The sequence below is a fragment of the Mustela putorius genome, unplaced genomic scaffold, assembly GCF_011764305.1.
Source record: "Mustela putorius furo isolate JIRA1106 unplaced genomic scaffold, ASM1176430v1.1 tig00000765_pilon_pilon_pilon, whole genome shotgun sequence".
In the NCBI taxonomy this organism is placed as follows: Eukaryota; Metazoa; Chordata; class Mammalia; order Carnivora; family Mustelidae; genus Mustela; species Mustela putorius.
Window position 1 is genome coordinate 10,683,426 of NW_025421470.1, and position 21,972 is coordinate 10,705,397.

General features: G+C 44.4%; 1 protein-coding gene across 1 annotated transcript in view; it reads right to left on the minus strand.

Moving 5' to 3' along the window:
* The window catches only part of MRPS6 (mitochondrial ribosomal protein S6), a 66,754-nt gene that overhangs the window by 9,740 nt on the left and 35,042 nt on the right, over positions 1-21,972 (minus strand). Inside the window, 1 exon segment of the mRNA XM_045084553.1 lies at positions 6,154-6,293. Within this exon segment, the coding sequence (XP_044940488.1) occupies positions 6,154-6,293 (140 nt within the window).

The window sequence follows — 21,972 nt, forward strand, 5'->3', positions numbered from 1 at the left end:
AAGAAAGTGAGCCTACAAACAATCTGTTTAGAGTAGTGGGTTCGGCAGTTTCTGATGCCTGCAAGGATCCCCATCCTGTGACCACACAGGTCCACAACTATTAAGTTGAAAAAAATGACCGTGAATTCCCCTGACCCCTACTCTTTACATCCTGAGGGCTACCACGGAGAAGCCATTCTGAAACCCACACGAGCGGCTGTTCAGGGAAGGGAGCAAAAGAGGAATGTCTCAGTGTCCAGGGGAATCCGAGAGCCCTCTGCCCCACCGTCAGCCTGGCCCTAAGAGGGGAGGATCAAGAGGATTCAAGAACCACAATTAAATACCCACCTTTACTTCTACCCTAACCAAGCTAGGCAGAACCAAAACCAAGACTAAACTCACAACACATGCGGACTCTTTCTTATTTCTTACCTCCATCCTCACAATTTAGAGAATAGTTGAGAATTTTGACTACAATTGCATGTGCCTTGACATACCTCAAAGCTGGCTTTCTGAAAAAGGAAAAAAGTTCTCCAAACAGTTTTCCATTCTCTAATCAACAATTAAATCAGTGCGTGGACAAATCATTCTGGAAAGCCCCGTTTAGCCATCTACGGTCTAATCAGATCATTCGATCGGCTGCTCCGTGGCACTGTGAAGTGGTCCTGCACAACGGGCCGCCCAGGCTGATGTCAGTATCACCCTTGCCTTAAACACAAAGCCCGGCAGTGTTTACATTGAAAGGTGTGGTTTCCCATGTGTGGTTCTAATTATAGAATCACACTTCATCTACGAGGTAGAAATCAGCTTTACCCAAGCCTCTCTTTCGCCTACAGAAAAGCACTTAACATTTACGCACACCAACTCCGCCGAACTGGAAGTAGAGAGATGGCAGCTAGGGTCAAGCAGACAAAGTACAAACAGAGGTTCCATGCACTGATGCAACCCCCAGCGCAGAGTCTCGTGTTCTAAAGGTGGAGGGAACGGTTTCCCAGCTAGAACCTGCCCACGTGGTGTTCGAGGTGCTAACTGACCCTCCTTTTTATTTCTTAAGACACTGAACATTCCCAGTCTCTCCGACACCGTGACTGAAACCCCAGGGATCGAAGAAGACCCTGAGAATGGCCCCCCAGGACAGACGGTCCAATCCCGGAAAATGACGCCGCCAAGAACGCTGCATGCACAGCACGGGCTTGCCGAGGGCGCCGCAGCTCTGCCTGGCCTTTCACTCCTCCTCTCTGGGGTCCCAGGCCCAGTCTCTCTCAGTCACCTTCTGCCTAAGCTGTCAACACCCACCCCCCTGGCTGGCCCCAGGTTGTTGAGGGAAGATATGTGTCTCCGTGCAGTGTTCCTACACTTAAAGGTCATTATTTGTTTTTTATTTCACTTTTGTCTTAACCCTGTTATTTACAAGTTTGGCGTAAAAGCGCCTGCCTGAATTTGAGTGATAGCCTTTGTTTCTGTTTCTCTCAGACACAGTCACACACTCACAGCCTCCCCTTCCCCCTAGCAGACAAGTGGAAATTTCCACTGAAGCGCTCAGTGGCTCACGGGGGTTGGGGGGTGGAGGAGGGGGATGGGAGGGATTTGACGCCATGAAGCATCTTCCAGCATCTTCCAGCCTTTCGGAGGGGAGGAAACAGATCCGTCTGAATGCCAGTTTCCAGACCGTATCAGTTAAACCTTGCTGGCTTCAGACTTCACTGAGACAGTGAATTCTTCACCTTAAAACCAAGGAACCATCTGCATGGAAAAGCCCTATTTCTTTTTATATCTATTGGGTCTCATACATTTTTAAAACCACTAAACCTACTGGAGAACTCTTACAAATCTCGAGACGCTGCCACTAAAAAGGAACCCTGCCAAGGCCACAACAGCTCTGCCTTGAAACCCAGCTGTGGAGCACCTTTGCACACAGGAACGGGGTCAGGAGGCTGGCCTGGGCCTACTGCTGGCAGGAAAGCACGAGAACATGGAAACGTCAGCTAACAGGAAAACTACAGAGAAGCCTCAATCCCCTCTAGAGTGGGTGCCAGAAGCTCTCTTGGAGTAAAGCTGCAGACACGTTTGGGGAGCGAGTCAGTAAAATTCCATGATTCACCACAGAGCCGGTTATTTTTACTGTTCTGCTTACCCGTAAATAGAAGGGCATCTTATATGTAGGCCAGCAGATCTTATAAGCACCTATTCACGTTTCAAAACAGACGAGAATGGAGAAAGGGGCAAAACAGGCAAGAAAAACCTCCTTCAGCACGTAAGAGTTCCTTTACCCACGGCTTCTGCACCAAGTTCCATCTCCACGCAGTAAAATCGGACCTGCTAGGAACGGCCAAAGCCCGTCGGGGGCATCCTTTTCCAAACAAGCACAAGCCCAGCACGGAACTATGGACCACAGTGCGTACTACGGCTGTCTCTCTACCAGAAAGCCCGCTGAGTCTCAGCCCAGCCCCATCTAGTGGAGAGAGAGCCTTACGCTAGTCAGGGCAGCCCTGAAGTCGGACACCGGAGCACTTCGGCAGCCGGCGCCTCACACCATGACTCAGAAAATGCCTGTCCCTCTTTAGCCAGCCCACCACTGCTCCCCTCTGCACGTGTCACATCGTCACCTTCCAGACTCTGAGGTCTACAGTAAGCATCTTCCACGCCAACCCTCCCTTGCTCCGAGTTGATAAAGGTGAGCATCTGAAGGTACCAAGTAGGGAAAACCAACGGGTCCCCAGGAGACCAAAGCAAATCCAGAGCTGAGAATGAATCTCAGAATGTGTAAGACCCACCCCCCACTTGCCTCCCCGCAACCTGCGTCAGGCTCCAATCATTTCCAGATACTGCCTAGAGACAACAGGTGTTTTAGTAAGGCCAAATCCTCCATCTAGAATTTGGTCCAGAAGACCCAAACCTCCCAACCACCCCAACGTGCCCAAAGAGCAAAGGGGACATCTGGTTAACTCCTTCCTGGTCTAATTCACATCACCTGGGGCACAACTTAACTAATATGTGGAACACCACACGCATACTTGATTTTTTGGCATATACTGGTCAGAGACCTGATACAGCAATAAACACCTCCTCCCCTGGGGAGACCCCCCCCATAACCCTGAGGCAGCAGTATCTCTCCTACCTACGCACTTTTCTACCCACCCGGGCAAGGATGGAGGACGACAGAGGCAATCCCCCAACAACACGGGAAGTAACGTGGCGGAGACGGGCTGTCAGCCAGGCCGGGTGGTCACTGCTGTGCCAGGCCCCAGACCGGGTATCTCTTTGGCCAGTGCCTAGGTCAGCAATGTGCAAGCATGTCCCTGACTCAACGGAAAACCACTTGTGACCAGGAACCACACCGGATCCCAAGAACCATCCAGAGACCTAGGAATACCACCAGGATAGACATTTCCTCCCATAAAATGTAAGAACAACAAACACATAATACCAACAGTACCACGGGTGATGTGCATTCTCGGAGGACATCTAGGCTCACTCGTTAGCTAAAAAAAAAAAACTGGCTCTCAAATACCAACCCCAGGACTCAAACCAGTGCCTCACCGAAATTATAGATATATGTCAGGTCTCCAGGGATGTTCCAAGAGTTAAAAACTTTGGAATGCTAAATTTACAACAAACAAGTATGCTGTTTCTTCTTAATCACTTCGAAAAATTGAGCCTTTCCAGCACTCAGCACAGAATCCTGGCATATAATCCACTTAATACATGTTTGTGACCCCTGATGTGGCTGTGTGCAAGGGACACACAGACCTTACCAAATGCACAAAAAACCTGGTACAAACATCACTGCAGGGAGTGACGTGAGGGGAGGGCTGGCTGAAGTCAGGAGAGAGTAAGGAGAGAGTATCAGACTACCCTTAAGCTCCACACTACAGACATCTGACACACCACTCAAGTTTAAATTTTTACCCCCCGGTAACTCCAAAATACATTAGCCTCTCATCTCCTCTTTAATCCAAAGTCACTGTGAAGAACAGTAATGAGTGTTATAAAAATAAAAGGTAACAGTCAAAGTTGATAAATGAAAGCAACTTACTGAAGGGCTTCTCACAATTACTACACTCACATACGCTGCGCATCTCCGGAAGGGATCAGACTCTCCAAAGGATCCCACACCTAATTGCTTACGCTCGCTCGCTCACGCTCTCTCTCTCTCTCTCTCTCTCTCTCACACACACACACACACACACACACCCCATTTTTTGGTAGAGTGTATCTGTCTAACTAGTATTTCAGAGACCACACTTTGGAAAATGCTACCTTAAACAAATACATACCAGACACTGATTAATACCAGAAAACCAAGCTTACATCATGAACCTCCCCAACTAGGAGGGAGGTCCTGTGTCTATATACAATACACATATATATTACCCTTTATGAATGTTACTCCTCCTTTGCTGAGGAGTGTGAGAGTAAAAGGGCCAGAGATAAAATTGTTAAATGTGAATGAACAAAGTGACAGCAAGAGTCCTTGGTGGGGCACATGCCCCTTGTCAGGAATCCAGAACGTGGGGCTTAGTGTTTCAGCAGTTCGGGCTTAGTTCTGGGGGGTGGGGGGGGGGTTCTTCCAGGATCTGAATTTATTCCATCCACTAAAGAAAAACAGCACCACCCAACCCAGCACTGTACACAGAGGCCTGACAACTAATGAGTCAACACAGCAGTTCTCAAAGTGTGGTCCTCAGACAGCAGCAGCAGCACTAAGCACTAAGTGCACTTGCAAGAAGTGCAAATTCTGGAATGCTGGTCACACCAACCCTCAACAAATTCTCCTTGGAAAAGGGACAGAAGAAAGCACTCCTAGTGCACATCCCTGAAAGCACATGAATGAGGGAAGGGGCTTCTCCTCCTGTTCCGTGCTTTCTAACCAAGAACCTGGCTAATAATCCTTAGCTAAATTTTACATGCTCCTCTCTGAACAAAAAGGCAAAAGGATTCATGGCTTTGCTGTTAAAATGAAACCCTTTTGTGGTTAAGTTAAAAAAAAACACATTACACACGCCATCTCCATCCTCTTTCTACCAGTCGTGGAAGAGGAACGGCCACTGTGCATTTCAAGTTGCCTAGCAACGGCGCAGGCGCTCTCTTCAGAGGTGTTCTCAAGCAGCTGAACGCTAGCACAGAGCAAGGTGAAGCAATCAGAAGAGGTCTGCGGTATGCGCCACACGCTGACAGAGGCTCAACCGCAGCGTGAGGCGGGCCCGCACGCAGGCCTCTCCCGCAGCCGCACCGGCACAGACCCCCAGCTCTGCGGGGACAAGAGCGGCACTAGCCCTCCAGCACATGGAGCAATGATCTCACTGGATCCCCACGACAAGGATGGGAGAATGACCACCTGAGTTCAGTATCCAAGGGAACAGGAATCAGAGAAGCTGAAGACTTGGTGAAGGCCACACAGCTGGCAAGCACCAGTGTGAGAACGGAGTCTTCAGCTCCTGGACTTTCCCACCACTAAGCACTGATTTCCATCTTCTCTATCAGTACTTCTGGGAAACTCAACAGTATCAGAAGGTTTCTCCTCCAAACCAGAAATTATGTGTGTAAAAATAACATCATGAGGAGTCAGAGAAGCTTCAGATCAACTCAACAAGCAAACTGGTATCAAAGAATTTCTACCAGGACCGTTACTGCTACAGAGTCAAATCTTCGACATGTTTGAGGAAGGTGCTATACACTTTTGGGAGAAAAAAATTTCGAAACAGAGAATTGTGATTATTGTTCGGCATACATAAAACCATTTCTCTACTGCGGGTCAGGTGCTGATTAAACGCATTACTCCCAGTACCTCGTGCTTGTCACCTGCAACCCGCATTATTGACAAAGGATGCACCGAGTGTGTGGACAGCACATTGTCACTGAGGCACTGTAAAGGCAAAGCTGAAGAAATGTCAGGAGGAAACAGTGCATAGGTTGACAAGAAAAGTTTCCCACCATCAAAAGCTTATACACCTGTTGCTCCTCGCATGACCTGTTTCTGTACTCTGGTTATGGTTTATTATGGACCAGCTATACTGGCACCCATTTAAATCACAACACCTCTAGAGTACGAACCCACAGGCCACCTGGTGCAACAGAGATCTCCTGAGAAATTATCATCATTTCCAACAAGAACGAAACAGCATTGTTAACAGCTGACCAAAGCCATTTGTTGAGATTCATGAAGACACTTACCCTCCTCTACTGTGCTGCTGGCTGTGGGCGGAAATCTTATAAGGCAGCGCTCGGTCACCCAGATTTTCCAAGTTTCTCACTATCGCCCCTCTGTCCATCAGGGCTTCTAGCGTACGTTTCAAAGCAGCAGCAGTCTCTGGCTGTTTTTTTGTTTTCATTTTTAAAGAGAAGAAAAAAACGTATCAGAATCAATATATGAACTAGAATGATTAAGTCTGGTCAGTTCCAATCATAACAGCTCTATTGGCAGGGAAAAAAGCAACAGAAACTGTCTAGCTATCTTAAAATTTAAAGAGAGAGACATTTAGTGTAAGGATACGAGATAGCTCACAGATACGAAGGAAAATCTGAAGAACCAGGCCTCGGAGAGTTCTGGAACCAGGGCAGCTGCAGGGATCTGGGAAGCAGGAACTAAGAAATGGCTTCTTCAGAGCACCTTGGCCAGGATGAATCCACGCCAATCATTGTCAGTCCTTGTATCCCATGACTCAAAATCCAAATTCCAGGGGAAGAACATCCCATCCTCTTGGCAGGACGCTTTGACCGGCCATCCCACCAGAACCAGAGCCAGTGGGAAAAGGGGTTGTCCCCAAAGAAAAACAGGGAGATTATAACCAAACATGGAAAAGGATGAGTAAGACCCACTCTCTGCTCTCTTGGAGCTTACAATCTAATAAAGGAATTAACACAAAAAGCCACCGCAAAGAGAGCTTGTGAAAGGCGGCACATTCGGTTGGGAAAATGAATGCACTAAAGCAAAGCTTATTCGGGAGAAACCCTGAAAAGTGACACTGGGAGATGCGAAGAACCAACAGAACAGGCTCTGAGTACAGGAGCAAAGGCAAGAAAGTGTGAGTGTAACTAGGATGAGTCCCGCCGGCTGATGATCGGGACGCAGGAGGGCTGAGAGGGAGAAGCCAGCGCGCGAGCACGGAAATCCTGATGCCCGTTAAAAACACCAAAATCCAAACAGTATAAAACCCCCACCACCCAGAGATCAAAGACTTGTAACACTCGGGTGAACTTCTTTCCAGATCTCTCTCTTTACGTACGTATATACAGAAGAACTCTGAAAGCAAAGACACTTTACAGGATGCAGCTGAGAAGACGCGGCTATGGCAATGGGGGAGCGAGACAGAGACGTGGCAGAGGAGGAGCCCCAAAATACGGAGGCTGGGGATGGTATTGTTACTAACAGCTAGAGGGAAACCTGCGGCCGCTCGCTGGGCACAATACAAAGATGGATTGATGTGCTGAGTCTGAGTTGCCCTCAGCTCCTCCAAGCTGACCTCTCAAGATGTAAACCTTAAGCTCGAAACACCAGGGCGGGTTAGAATCACCCATTTCAGCTCATCTGCATGGGAGGGCTCCTGGAGCCCCAGGAGTAGGGGACATCGTGGAGGGAGGGTACAGGGGGAGAAGGGAGCAGCAGACCCTTGGGGAACACAACCGTGTGGCCTGCCAAGGGAACCCGAAGTCAGAGAAGCAAACAGACAAGGTAGTCCAACAGTCTGGGAAAATCAGGCCCGCCTTGTGACAGACTCCAGAATGACAGGGTAGAGGATGACAAGGAAGCAAAGGCCACGGTGTGGTGGCTGCGCCGTCACACGGAATGGGGCCAAGAGCCAGACGGCAAGTTTCTGTGGTGTCGTGTGACAGCAGTGAAGGGCAAGAGAAAGCACAGGAGGCTGAGTGTGAGCCGCATGTCCGAGGGGGCAGAGAACAGGAGCAAGTTCGTAGTTACAGGGGAACGAAGCAGTCAGGGCGATAGAACGGAAGAGGTTTTAAGGAAGAACAACGGCAGAGCTGATGCACCGCGCACCTGCTGTGAGCCCGCGCGGGCTAGTGTGTTACTGTGACATACTGAATCTTCACCGAAATAAAGGAAAAAAAAAAAAAAAGAGCAAAGACAGTTTACCAATGTGGAAGTTGGGGTCTCAGAGAGATGCCATGACTCTGAGAGGACACGGCAGCTGGTAAGCGGAAGAGCCTGGTGCAAGGGAAGGAACACCCGCGAAAGAAATTGGGGGACGGGCAGAGGATGCCAGAGGGGCGCCTCGTCAAGGAAAAGGGATGCTTCTCCTCAAAGACATAATTGAAGGGATCCAGGTAGAGAGATCACAAAGTACAGGAGTGAACTTAAGACTACTTTCCAGGGGCTCATTTCAGATCAAGTGAAAAGAATAATGGAGAATCATTTTAAGTGTGCACTCCGGCAACCAAAGGAAATCCACCATTCCTGTACATTTTCATTCGACAAATTCTGCTAAAATGCTATGAATGCACAAAGTACTAGTTTAAGGTTGAGAAATTAAATTTTTACTTTCATCTCATACTGCAGCCCACCAGGAATTTTTTTAGATTCCTACTAAAAATTATATTTATGTATTTAACCAGCTTTATGATAAAACAAATTTCCTACCAACAATAAAAACAGGGGCCCAAATCACTTCACATTAACACTAAACAGGTAGCAAGTCTATGGCAATTTCTCCTCACAATTGTACACAAACGTGTTTTTATACAGTTCTAATCAACAGGGAGACTAAATTCTCACATTTCATTAGTTAGGCATTTCCACATTTCTGCGGAAGCCCCGTTAGTAACAGCAGGGTAATGTTTCATTTCATTAACAATGCCACTTCTTGACCTGGTGCTGCACCTATTAACTTATGACTAGGCAGACAAATAGTCTTCCCAAATAAAGATGTGAGTTAAGTTTTTTAAAAAAACAACAACAACAAAAAGCCCCAAACTTTGATGGCTTACAGTCTTCTGATTATCTACCCAAATCGTAAATTTTAATTTCAGCTTTGCTTGACTAAAAAAAGAATGTATCTCAATAACTCGTCTTGTTTCAATCTCAACTGAAGTGCTTAGAGTATGAAACATGGAGCAACCCCTCTGAAGAACTTCTGAAATAAGAAATTTTCTTCTGTCCTCAAACAGGGTAAAGCTACCTAACAAGAATATAACTCTAGGGAAATATCAAAATACATTTTGTTTGACTTTAGTATGTCAAGGTCAAATTGCAGACTGAGGCAACGGTCACATTCGTTTCATGGTAATTTCACAGAACCCAAAAGTTTTAAAAGAAAGATGGAGGAACAAAAATATTTCTTGTTGAGGCATCGGAGTGGCTCAGTCGTCTAAGTGTCTGCCTTCGACTGGGGTCATGATCTCAGGGTCCTGGGAGGCTCTTCTTGGGCTCTCTGCTCAGCAGGGGGTCTGCTTCTCCCTCTCTCCCTCTGCCCCCACCTTGCTTGTGCGCCTGTACATGCACACTCTCTCCCTCTCTTTCTCTCTGATAAATAAAATCTTTAACAACAACAAAACAACAAATTTCTTTTTTATTAGAGGAGTTCAACTCGTCCCTCCTACCTTACCTCATCATTCTACAGCAGGGGTCTAGCATACAAGGGCTCCGGAGCCATCTGCCTCATTACCTGTTTGTGCAAGTAAAGTTTTATTGGAACACAGCCAGCCCATGCACGGGCATAGTGCCCATGGCTGCTTTCGTGCCACAGGTAGATCTGAAATTACATCAGAAACTGTATGTCCTGCAAAGACTAAGTTATTTACTAACTGTCCAACCTCTGCTCTCCATTGCAGTAGACTGGGGGATACAGGCAAGGCCTCAATCCACTAACCCTAAAATGTATCACAAATAAAAACCATGAGCCTGGGCCATTGAGGTATGCAGACAGAGAATGCCCCCTGGGATGGTCCTCAGGTGGACACACATGGCACCAATCTAAGGGAACACCACCAGCCCGGATGTTCCGGACATCGCGGGTCTCACAGAAGTGACTACAGATTCACCACTCCAACCACCAAGCTCACCTCCTCACCAACCCAAGATGCCAACTGCACCTTTCCTCATCCAGTGAAACCTACAGCTCTATTAAAATAAAATTCTTAGGCTTCAAAACCAAACCAAACCAAACCAAAAGTTCTCCTCAATCCAACCCAGCACAATGTTCGATTTGTAAGAACATATGGTCTACAGGAAAGGAAATGATCTTGCTGCCATAATTCTCATTCACAAGGTCTCTGAACCATTTCATTCCAACTATTCTAAGAAAGGTTGTATGTGCTTCTCATAGGCTTCTCCCAACCCATCTGAAAGCAGCTCCTTAAGACTTTCCTCCAATCCACCATATGGCAATGAAACACAATTTTGGCAAAGCACAGACTGAGGGGCTAAAAACGTTCACTTGAAAAAAACTATGGAAAAGAAACAATGAATGAATGTGAATGGGAACTAGGAAAACTGGATTCCAGTCCCGGCTCATTCACAAATGAGTTACAACCTTGCATGACTTGTTAAAATTTATCCATTTTTAAACCTGTGCCTCAGTTTTCTCCTGTGAAAATCAGCAGGTCCCAACAAATTTTCTGCCTCTACAAGCTTCACACAAACAACATTTATACTGTAATTCTCAAAATATCCCAGGGGCATACAAAGTTTGAAAGTCATCTCCCTCTCTTTTCTTCTGTGCCCCTCATCCTGATATCCTCCTCACCCCAACTGCCCTGCCTCCCCCAGGGAGTCTGTCATTCCTGTTTCTTCCTACACAGCACTTGTGGCAACCTGTAAATACCCTTTCATTGCTAGAAAGAAGCTGCAAGAGAGCAAGGACTTTTGCCCATCATGGACTCCTCTGTACTCTCAAAGTCTAAAGCACTTCACGTTGTCAGGGGGCAGGCACTAGAAAATGGTGGTTAAATAAGCAAATGAATGTATCAATTCCATCCTCTGCTTGCTTACTCTTTTTTCCTGGAGGAACCCTAACTAAGTTTCCTCCAATCTCTACTACAATTTGAAGCTGCTTTTCATATATACAAGGTAGCTCATTGTCCCTTAGTAACTGCAATATTCAAGCAAGCAAAATGGCAATACTAGTTTCTATTTATTTCATATAGTGCCAAAATGCTGTTAATACTAATATTGTAATTTAAAAGAACCCAGAATTCATCTAATAGGAGTGAAACTAAATATTCATGTATTTTAGATAACAAGGCCTAGTATATATACAAATATAAATATTAAACTTAGTTCTAATTATCTGCTGTTAAGATAAAGTACTGTCCAAAAAATTTACAATAAACAATACTTTAAAAAAATCACACTGGAGGGGCGCCTGGGTAGCTCAGTGGGTTAAAGCCTCTGCCTTCGGCTCAGGTCATGATCCCAGGGTCCTGGGATCGAGCCCCGCATTGGGCTCTCAGCTCAGCGGGGAACATGCTTTCCCCTCTCTCTCTGCCTGCCTCTCTGCCTGCCTCTCTGCCTGCTTGTGATCTCTCTCTCTCTCTGTCAAATAAATAAATAAAATCTTTTAAAAAAAAATTCACATTGGACAAAATGACCAGTTTTGGTCTTATTATTATGAATTACTAAAACTACTGATATTCAGGCTGCAAATACAACTCAGGGAAAATCCAAAACTTCATATATTTGCATGGCTACTCTGAAAAAAACATAGGTATGTCATACACTGATCAGACCCTAAGGTTTAGACAGGAACCAAAGGGTAAACACTATAGAGAAACAGTGTGTAAACCACACATTTCTGAAAATTCCAGCCACGTGAACGAGATGGGCTGCCGTGTGAAGCAGCGAGCCTCCCCCCGTCACTGGATACAGGAGGACCACCGAGTCAGTCTTTGCATTGGGTGGGAAGCTGGACTGGCTCACTTCTAAAGCCCCTGCCAAGATTAAATTCCAGCACTATTCTGGCACCAGCCCTGATTCTGCAGGACATTCCGAAGTGAAAATGGGTTTTTAAAAAGCTACAAGCGCAGAAGTGAGGAACACGCCGACGACTAGTAAGGCCTGGTGCTGTGCCTGGACTCGCATCAAGGTACGAGCTCTTTTACCCGCTACCGCTTTTGTAACGGTGTCCTGCGGGCGTCCCTGGAAGGCCAGGCAGCTCAGGCTATATTTTGAAAACCTCTAGAGAGTCTAATGGACAAAGTTTCTATGATAAAGACGAGAGCAAACAGGAAAAATAAAAAGAAGGACATCTCTACTTGCAGCAAAATAAAATCCCCCTTCAGTAAGGTTACTTAAGCAAAGAAGTTAAGGGAGTACTAGGAATACCACCGGTCCACAGCCAGTAAGTTTTCTCTCATTAAATGAAGATTAAAGAAGAGAGGCCTGTCAACAAAATCCTCTTGTAAATTAGGCTCCCTGGCCCTCGGATGTACTCGGCTTTCACCACAACACCCTCAGAGGCCAGCACACCCTCACAGTGTGCAGAATGCACACCGACCCGCAGGCAGTGCCCACCGACCCATCGCCGTCCTCACGTACAACACGGTGTGCAGCTGCCAGGAGCGGAGGATTTACGGAAGGCGGAGCCAGGTCAGAAAACCATCAAAACCTGGGAAAATGTATATGTGAAAGCCTCTCTCGTTCTCCGCTGCATCTTAATTCTGGGATTTATCTCCTCAAAAGAAATTTCCTTGAAATTCTGTATTGAGATGCTGACAGCGATGGAAAAAGAAAATCTGTGAGCACCTTTCAACAGCAGAACAGGCTTTAAGGGAAGTTCTGTCACTAACAGACCTGGACGAACCATCTATCTTAAAATGTGTAAAGTGTCAGCCCGGCCTCACAACATCTGCAAAGGCCAACCCTGAAAATGGTTCCAGGGGAACTGTTTTTCAGAATATTTTTATGTTCAGAGAACCCCGTTTTTGCCCCACAATTTGAATCAACAGTTGCAACACTCCAGGTAATTAGGATTAAAAATTACTAAGCACAGAAGCTATTCTAAAAATCAGTGTAGATTCAGTAAGGACAAATCTAGAACACTAAAAAAAAAAAAAAAAAAAAAAAGTAAAGCTACATAAATGCATGTTCAAACATGACTACACATTGTGTACTGTTATACACTGCATAACTTAGGGGTTAAGTGACCAGAATAGTACATTTTATAGGCTTTTTCCAGGGTCAAAGATAGACAATGCTTCTAGAAAGTAGAACTGCACCGCTCTACTACTCTGCCCGTGAATCATATTTACAAGACAATTTATAACAAACACGGACTAACTACTGAACAAAGACTTAACAGGCTTTCAAAAATGGGGAAGGATGGGAAACGAGACGAGGACCAACAACCATATAGTGAAAGTAACAAAAGTAAAATGCACTGAAAAACTTCTTTTTATAAGCAACTGTCATGTCCTCTGCATAAAGTACCTCAAATTCTAAAAATAATTTTAAATTAGAAACTACATTCACAGTTCAGACATATCACACGACCATTTAACAAGGTTACAGAGCCCTAAAAGTGGCTAAAATGTAGAGCAAGTGAAAAGCACCTATGAATATGGTATTTAATTTACATGATCATCTTTGTGAGGCCACCTAGCAATCTTCACCAAGGAACAATTTTTAAAATAATCTTAACAACACAAATCAGTTGTAAAGAGGAAGCATACTCCTTATGTCTGGAAAAGGAAGGAGAAAAAACCGAATGTGCATACCACATTCTGTGGGTGTCAGAAACACAGGTTGAACCTGATGAAACTGCCAGTTGGGGGGATCAATTATAGTTATGGACACTGACCATTTCTTAAGGCTCTACCTAATTTTTTTAAAATCTGGAAACCATCCTCTCAAAGGCCTCTTCCAGCCAGGTACTTCTGGGTTGCCCACAGTGAAATCCACCTCCCAAAGGGCAGAGACACAGGGATGTGAAAGGCAAAAATCCCAGCCCTTTAAAAGTTTGCGATGCGGACATGAAGACAGACACATGTAGGCAAACTAATTAAAAAGGAAGTTAAACACAGACAACACCGAAGCAAAACCCATCAAAGTTCCAAGAACTCCAAGGGAGCAGCTACTTGTGACTGGTGGGCTGGAGAGGACAGCAGCCTGACCCCAACAACAGAACGCCTCTTCTAGAAGCAGAAGGAGGGTCAGTCAGAGCTCTCTCAAAGCAGGTCTGGACGAACAGTGGGACAGAGGAATGGGAAGATGCAGGGGGCATTTCTATTTGGGGCAGAATCAACATGGGCACTGTGCTGGTACTCACACAAGCCATCGCTTTTTTTCCAAGGCAAGTTTTTTCCTTAGTACATTCAGTTTCCTCAAACCTTCACCTACACTACTGGTAAAAATGTAAACTTTCTGGAGGGCAAATGGCAGGATATATGAGTTTCAAATGTGTATCCCTTCAATCCCACAGCCACTTCTAAGAATTTACTCAGAAAACTACCATATCCCTGCACAAGAACTTAGCTATGAAAATCTCTCCATAAAGTTATTAGGACAGTGAACAGAAATGTAGTTGTCCATTAATAAAAGACTGGTTCACTGAATTATTTTCACTGAATCAATCAGTATGATACAAACATTTAGTAAAAGGATGTTGATTCCTACATAAAACATAAAAATATTTTAACAAAACTAAAAACCGGCATGTAAGGTTAATCCATGTGTACTTACGTATACATATATGGAGAAAAGGTCTGGATGAATATACAGCTAAATGTTAAACTCTTTTCCCCTAGCAGTGAAGATAAGAGGACTATTCTGTTTTTTCCTTTTTTATACTTTGCTTTATTATCTGGTTTTTTTTTTACAATGAGCAATAAAAGGTGTTTTAGAAACAAACTTCTGTTGGGAAAAATTCATTTTGTTTTGTTTTGATTTTAAAAGTATTTCTTCCGAGGGAAAAAATAAAACAAGACCAAAATAGAGAGGGGAAACAAACCGTAAGAGACTCTTGATGACAGGATACAAACTGAGGGTTGCTAGAGGAGAGATGGTGGGGGATGGGGTAACTGGGTGCTGGACATTAAGGAGGGCATGCGAGGATATGAACATTGGGTATCATATAAGAATGATGAATCACTGACCTCTACCTGTGAACTTAATAATGCATTATATGCTAATTAACTGAATTTAAAAAACAAACAAACAAATGGATTTCCTCCCCTAAATCTATGCCAACTGTTTGCTATCTTACTATGGATGCCAAAATTTGCTAATACTGTGTTGAAGAAATAAACCTATGCCTCATCTGGAACTCATTTGCTGACTCCACATCCACAGATTCTTAATGATGTAATAAACCAGAGAGTTATCATTGGGTCGCTCAGTGGTTAACTGAAGAGCCTTGCAAGCTATACTTTCAGCACCACGAGCTGTTACACTGGCTGCTTCATTTCTTGGTAATCAAAGAAATACCAGAAATCTCTAAGTCAGGGGCCTCAGCATCACTGGGTCTAGAATCAGAGTTAACCAAGGAGATGTGACAGGACAAGGCTGAGTCTGGCCCTGAGAACACAGCTGCCAATGAAATGAAGGGGATGAGGAACATCAGGGGAACCTGACCGTATTCTACAGCCACGTAGCTCTGACTGAGATTCTTGAGACATGGGAAATCAGGCATAAAAATGTATTCTTTGGGGTGCCTGGGTGGCTCAGTGGGTTAGGGCCTGTGCCTTCGGCTCAGGTCATGATCCCAGGGTCCTGGGATCGAGCCCCGCATTGGGCTCTCTGCTCCACAGGGAGCCTGCTTCCTCCTGCTTCTCTGCCTAGTTGTGATTTCTCTCTGTCAAATAAATTTAAAAAAAAAATTAATCTTTGGGGAATGTGATGAAAATAAAAAGAACCCCGGGAAGAATGGAAGAAAAAAAAAATCGGAGGAGCAAAACTCTTGAGTTCAGCACAGATTAATGAGTGCCAGTAACAAAGCACAAATAAGAAAACAGAGAGTCACACGTCATGGCACTGCTGAATCCGCCAATGTGAAGGTACCAGGATGACAAGTAAAGTAACTTCAGCTGCAAAATGCAGCAGGCATCCACGGGACACCTGCAGCGAGCCCACAGGGAGACACTGATATAAGCCTTGGTATCAAAAAGTTAGAGATGAATAAATTTAAATATATTTAAATATATAATAAATTTAAGTAGTATATATATTATAATTATATGTAAATATATTTAACTCGCAAGGCAAGAAGAAAGTCATGACTACCTGAGATCTAATTTCATATGAATTTACGAGCTGTCAGTTTCTTATGGGCCTAGGTTAACCACAATTCTGTGTAGTTCAACTACAATACAGTTTTGTTCCTTAAATATAATCCACTTATTTCCTAGGTCTGAAGTCAAAAAGTATCAATCACATGTTATTTAGGGCCAAATTTGGAGGCTTAACTGCATACAATCAACTACCCCTTTCACGATTTGGGTAAACCGAAGGAAAAGGGCAGCGTCACCAAGGCATTCCTCTGCCGCATGCTGGAAATCACCTGAGGAACTTCAAAAATTATAGAGGCCTATGTCTCACCGCAGACACTTCGATTCAAGTGGCCTGGGAATTTAAGAATCCTGGGCACTAGCCCTCCAGGCGCAGACAAAGGTAAGAACCACATTCTAGTACAAAGCTGGCTGGCTTCTCATTATCTCAAAAATGAGTAATTTGGCTGAACTCTAGTTTAGAAAGGTTTTCCGGCGATGATCTCCTACAACTCTAATCAACATAAAAGCTCCGCTTCTTCCACAGTAATAATGGAGCTCTCCCTGAACGTGAAATGGAGAAATGACAAGCCCAACAGGCGACTACTTGTGGTTAATACTACTTCAACAGCTGGCACCTGCCAAAATGAAGATATCCATACTCGCGGTTCTTCAGAGCTTCCGAAACCCACACCCTTTTACTGGGAGATTTCCGCTTCTATCTTCCCCATCCCCCCTCCAGATGCACCTACAGATGAATAAAAGATGGGAAACAGGAAGATTGGCAGGAGTCCTGGTTACTATGGCAGCCAGTAAATGAAATGCCAAAGCTCCTGAAACTGATAGTGAGAGCAGGAACCAGGTATACGGCATCGAGCTACCTGTCTTGATTGCGCTCCTTCATGCGCAGTCCTGTTCCCTGCCTTCGCCTCCCGGCGGCCTCTTGAGAAAGGAGGAGGAGGGCAGCACCACAATGGCCTGGGCACTCGGGGAGGGAAGAACCGGCAGAAGATTTAGTGAGCGGAGAGAAAAGGGTTGTAAAAAAATCATATTTATATCCCATGAATCTACTAAACATCAGTGCACAGTTTTAGCAAAAATGTGTTCGTTGACTGGGTTAAAAGAAACGTTTTTTAAAATATGTACTGGTCGACTCAGAAATTGGGCTTGGCAGGAGTCAGATTTGCACACCCTACGGAACAACAGACCAACAGCGTGTCCACCAACCAGGCCTCTGCGGCGATGCTTAATTCAAGTGGTGAGAGGAAGGCTCTTGAGGGATCCTGCAGGGAGGAGCAGGGTATAAAAGCACAGTGGAATCAAAGGAACAGAAACATCCTTCAAGATGCAGCCGCCTCCTAGAAGTGTGCATTTCCTCTGCGAGCCCATGTGTCATCCCTCTCACTCCACACACATCTTGCAAGTGTAATTATGTAGGAGGGTGTCCCCTTCCTTAACTAAACTTCTTCAAGGCTGCATCCTACTCATCTTTACTAGATGCTGGAGATGCAAAGAACCTGGCACGCAGAACGTGTTCAATAAAGGTGTGACGAACACGTAAGTCAAAGAATAAATGGAAAGATGAGGGGTGAAAGTCGCTAACTGCACTTATTTCACTGAAAAGGAAGAAAAGGTTAAGTAAGCCTTTAAGTCGTAAAATTCAGGGGGAAGTAAGATCTTCAGCTGCAAAGAGGAAAACAGCACCATTTTGTTTTCAAAAGACAGAAATGCATTAATAAAGCTAAAGCACATCCTGTGGGTTAAAAACAGGTGCACAGTCAAGGAACGAGGAATAACCAGGTGAGAGATGGAAACGAACAATGACACAGCCAGGCTCATAAAGGTGCCTCCAAACTTCTCAAGATTCTTGGATGTAATCAAGAATCAGTGGACATTCTACTGCTAGAGTGTACAGTGAATATTATACATCCAAACTCAGACTTCGAAAAGCTTTGAAAATTTCTGGAAACTGAGTCAGCAAGTCATGCTGTCTCTATACACTATGTAGCCACAACAGGGATTATACAGAGTCTGCCAGAGGATGTAACAATGACATTTCTTATTACAGCTGGAAGGAGACTGAAGGCAAGGAAATGGTAGAGGAAATGGTAGCCTCATTTTGTTGTGTTTGCTTCCCACCCCTACAGCCTAATAACCTCAGTGGAGTACCGGATTAAACCCTGGAGTACCGGATTAAACGTGGAGGCCACATATAGAAAGGGATATCAACGGCCTCGAAGTTGTCCAGAAAAAAATAAAGACTGACAGGTAAAGAGTCTGAAGCCCGGTCCTGTGCTGTACACCCAAGAGAATGGAGAAGATGAAGCCCGATTTTGAGACTTAAGGGTATATGTATCTTGAATATTTATTTGCAAGTATTCCAAGTGAAGAAAAAATAACACTTCAGAGGCAGGACTTGAATTATCAAATTAAAGAGGCAAACTGGAGATAGGAAACCTCTTTAAATTCAGAACTTTCTGAAAGCAAAATGCACATTCTGGGAGAGGGGACAGATCAAGTTCTAGTGTCTGTGGGTGGTGGTTACACAGGTGTTTGCTTCACACGTACAGCTGATCCCCATCATTTGTGGAACACAGATATGCCAGTTCACCTACTAGCTCAAGTTTGTTTGTCACCCCCAGATCAACACTCCCACCACTTTCACAGTCATTTGAGGACATGCGTGTGTGGAGACTGGTGGAAAATCTGCCACCCAATGCACACATTCCCAGCTGAGGTCCAACAACTGAGGCTTTGCCTTGTTTCAGACCTCCCATGGTAAAGCAGGTGCCTTTTCTGTGGCCTATGTAGTGCCATGTTTTTCACAATTTTGTGCTTTTTATTGGTGCTACTTACAATGCCCCTGAGCTAGGCGGCTGCCTTCGGCTCAGGTCATGATCCCAGGGTCCTGAGATCAAGCCCTGCATCGGGCTCCAAGATCAGCGAGGAGTCTGTTTCTCCCTCTGTCTCTGTCTACTGCGCTCTACTTGTGCTCTCTGTCAATTAAATAAATAAAATTTTTTTAAAAAGCCCCTGGGTGAGGTGAAATGCTGACTTAGTGTCCCTAAGTGCAAGAAGGATATGTGTTGTGCCTTATGGAAAAAATGTATTAGATAAGCTTCATTCAGGGCATAAGTTAGGATGTTATTATAGGCTTTGAGCTCAACGATTACAAATCAAAAATACATATTAAACATGAGGCCTTTATGAGAAACACTTAAAATGACATTATGTATCGATCAGTTAATTAAATGTGGTGACCAGCCATTGGCTCACAGGAACCTAACCATGTACTTCCTCAAGGGGCAGGGACTCAGTATTGACTAATTCAGTGTCAGAGGCAACTTTACAAAATGTAACTACTGCAAGTAACAGTAACTAGCTATGTTCACTAAGCTGTTACACCTGTTCATATATGCTCAATTTCACACACACACACACAAAATGTTTAGATGTTAATGTTAAATGTTTATGCATTATACACAAGAATCAAATAAGCAATCTCTCAGGCCCCTGCAAAATGTAATCATTAGCTTTGCACTTACAGAGATAAGCAGAATTTTAAGATTCCAACTGTGCTTCTTATCTGGTTGTCAACATGTCCTTTTTGGGAAGGGAGGAAATGGGCTATGAGGCTCTGAAATTTCAACTTTCAAATGCTAAGTGAGGAGGACCACGACTTCCCAGGATGTTGGAAGATTCAACACAAGCATTTAATGATGCTCCCTCCTGAAAACCTACTAGAACTATAGTAAAGGGTTTTTTTTTTTTTAAAGGTATAGTTCTGCAAGAACGAGGAAAACAGCAATTCAATTTTAAGAGAAAGCAAGCGGATGGAAGAGAGCAGCAATGTGGAAAACGAAATCAACCACACTTACACTGGAGAATTCCTGGAAAGATCCGAGAACGGGCAACAATGGGCACACCTCTGAAATTGGGGGTGAAGAGAGAGACTAAAATAAGGTTTGTCAAAAGTATAAGAAAATTGGATCCTTAGGTGCATGTTTGGAAGTCTACTACTGTCTGGAGTAGACAAAACAGAAACCTGTGGACCAGAAGACACACGCACAGATGGAAGTGGGGGTTCCACACCAAGAAGAGATTGAGAAAAAAAAATGCATGCTGAATGAGATGAGACCCTGGTGCTCTTTCCCCACTTAGCTCCCAGAATAATGGCCCAAGGTCTTTTATCCTTCAGGCAAAACCTCAAATATTTTTGGGGGAATCTAATCCATTCAAAAACTACCTCAGGAGCATCCAACAGATGGCAGGCCACAAGGCCAAACAACAAAGCTGACGAGCTCCGCCCACATGGTGGGTAGTGGTAGTCCGTCCTGCTTGATACAAGCCCATGACCAAAGATGAGCATACATTTGAGAAAAGCCTTTTCCATGAGAACTCAGCACGGGAAAAGCTGGAGTAAACAAACAGCAGAGGAGGAGAAAACAGCATCTTCAGAGAGAAGTCCACGAAACAAGCATCCACGAAACAAGAGACGATAAAAGAGAAAGATTCAGGGAACAAAGGAGCACTGAAAAATTAAGCAACTGAGAAAATGACAGCAGGGTCGGAAGATAAAGTTTAGGAACACCCTTAGAAAGAGCAAAAAGACAAAGACAATTAGGAAAATTCAATAACAAAAGACTGTAAGAAATTAAGTGGACCCATACACGTGGTCCAAGAGTTGAACAAAACAGGTTCCAGAAAGGAGAGAACAGGGAGAATCATCATCCTGGAAATGAGACACAGGACTGTCGGACCGGGAGAGCCTACTGCAGGCCAGGGCAATGAATGGAAAACTTTCAAGGCATATAATAATGAAACTTCAGAGCACTGAGACTAGAAGCTAGGGGGAAAAAATGGTCTTATGCTTACAAATCTCTAAAGAAAAATATTCAGCACAACTTCTAAAGATATTTATTGACATGCAAAAACTTTAATTCTAAGGACTTATAGAATTGAAAAAAAATGAGTTAATGTGTCAATATTACTTGATTTCTTGCAGTTGGAAAAGGGAGATAAATAGAATGGGGGTAAGCTAAAAAGAATCCTCTAGTGCTCATTTGGAACTGGGAGGTATCAGTAGGTATGTATGAATTTCCCACCTCGATATACTGAAAAGAGCCAGGAAGAATGACCATGTTTACGCTTGTAAGAATGAGCACACCCAGACCTTGGTTTCTAAATCCCATTCTCTACTAAATGCCTGATCCTGATGGGGGCAAGGAAAGCACAAGGTAACCATGAAAACACCTGTATGGGGCAAGAAGTAAGTGTGTGTGATGGAAATGTGTCATGAGGACACAGAAACTGGCCTGCAGAGAGTCACAGGCTACATCTGGAGACATCTGAACAAAATAATGACAGTAATGTATTATAACCCAGTAAACAGGTTCATACTGATAAATAAATGGGGAAAGAGGGAAACTCTTCATTTTAGTATAGCATAACCAAACAAAAACAAAAAAAAATTAACTGTTTTGCATCATCATAGTGATAACTTCGCTCAGGCAAGAACTACATCTGGATGCTGAAATCAGGGGTTCAAGCTCGATGAGGAATAAGTTATTTACATAATCTCCAATTATCTCCCCACAAATTACTTACTGGCAAAAGGAAAATCAGTAACTTGACAGTAGAGAAACCTGGCAGACACCATCTTAATCAAGTGTCAGGGTTAGTGTCAATAATAATGGGACAATACATCACACACCTCCCGCTGTGAAGTTCTGAGGGCATAGTACTGCTTATGCCGTATACCTGCCAAAAATGCACAGAGTGAATCTCATCATAAGGAAACATCAGATCGGGTGGGGGCGTTCTCAAAATGGGCTCTAA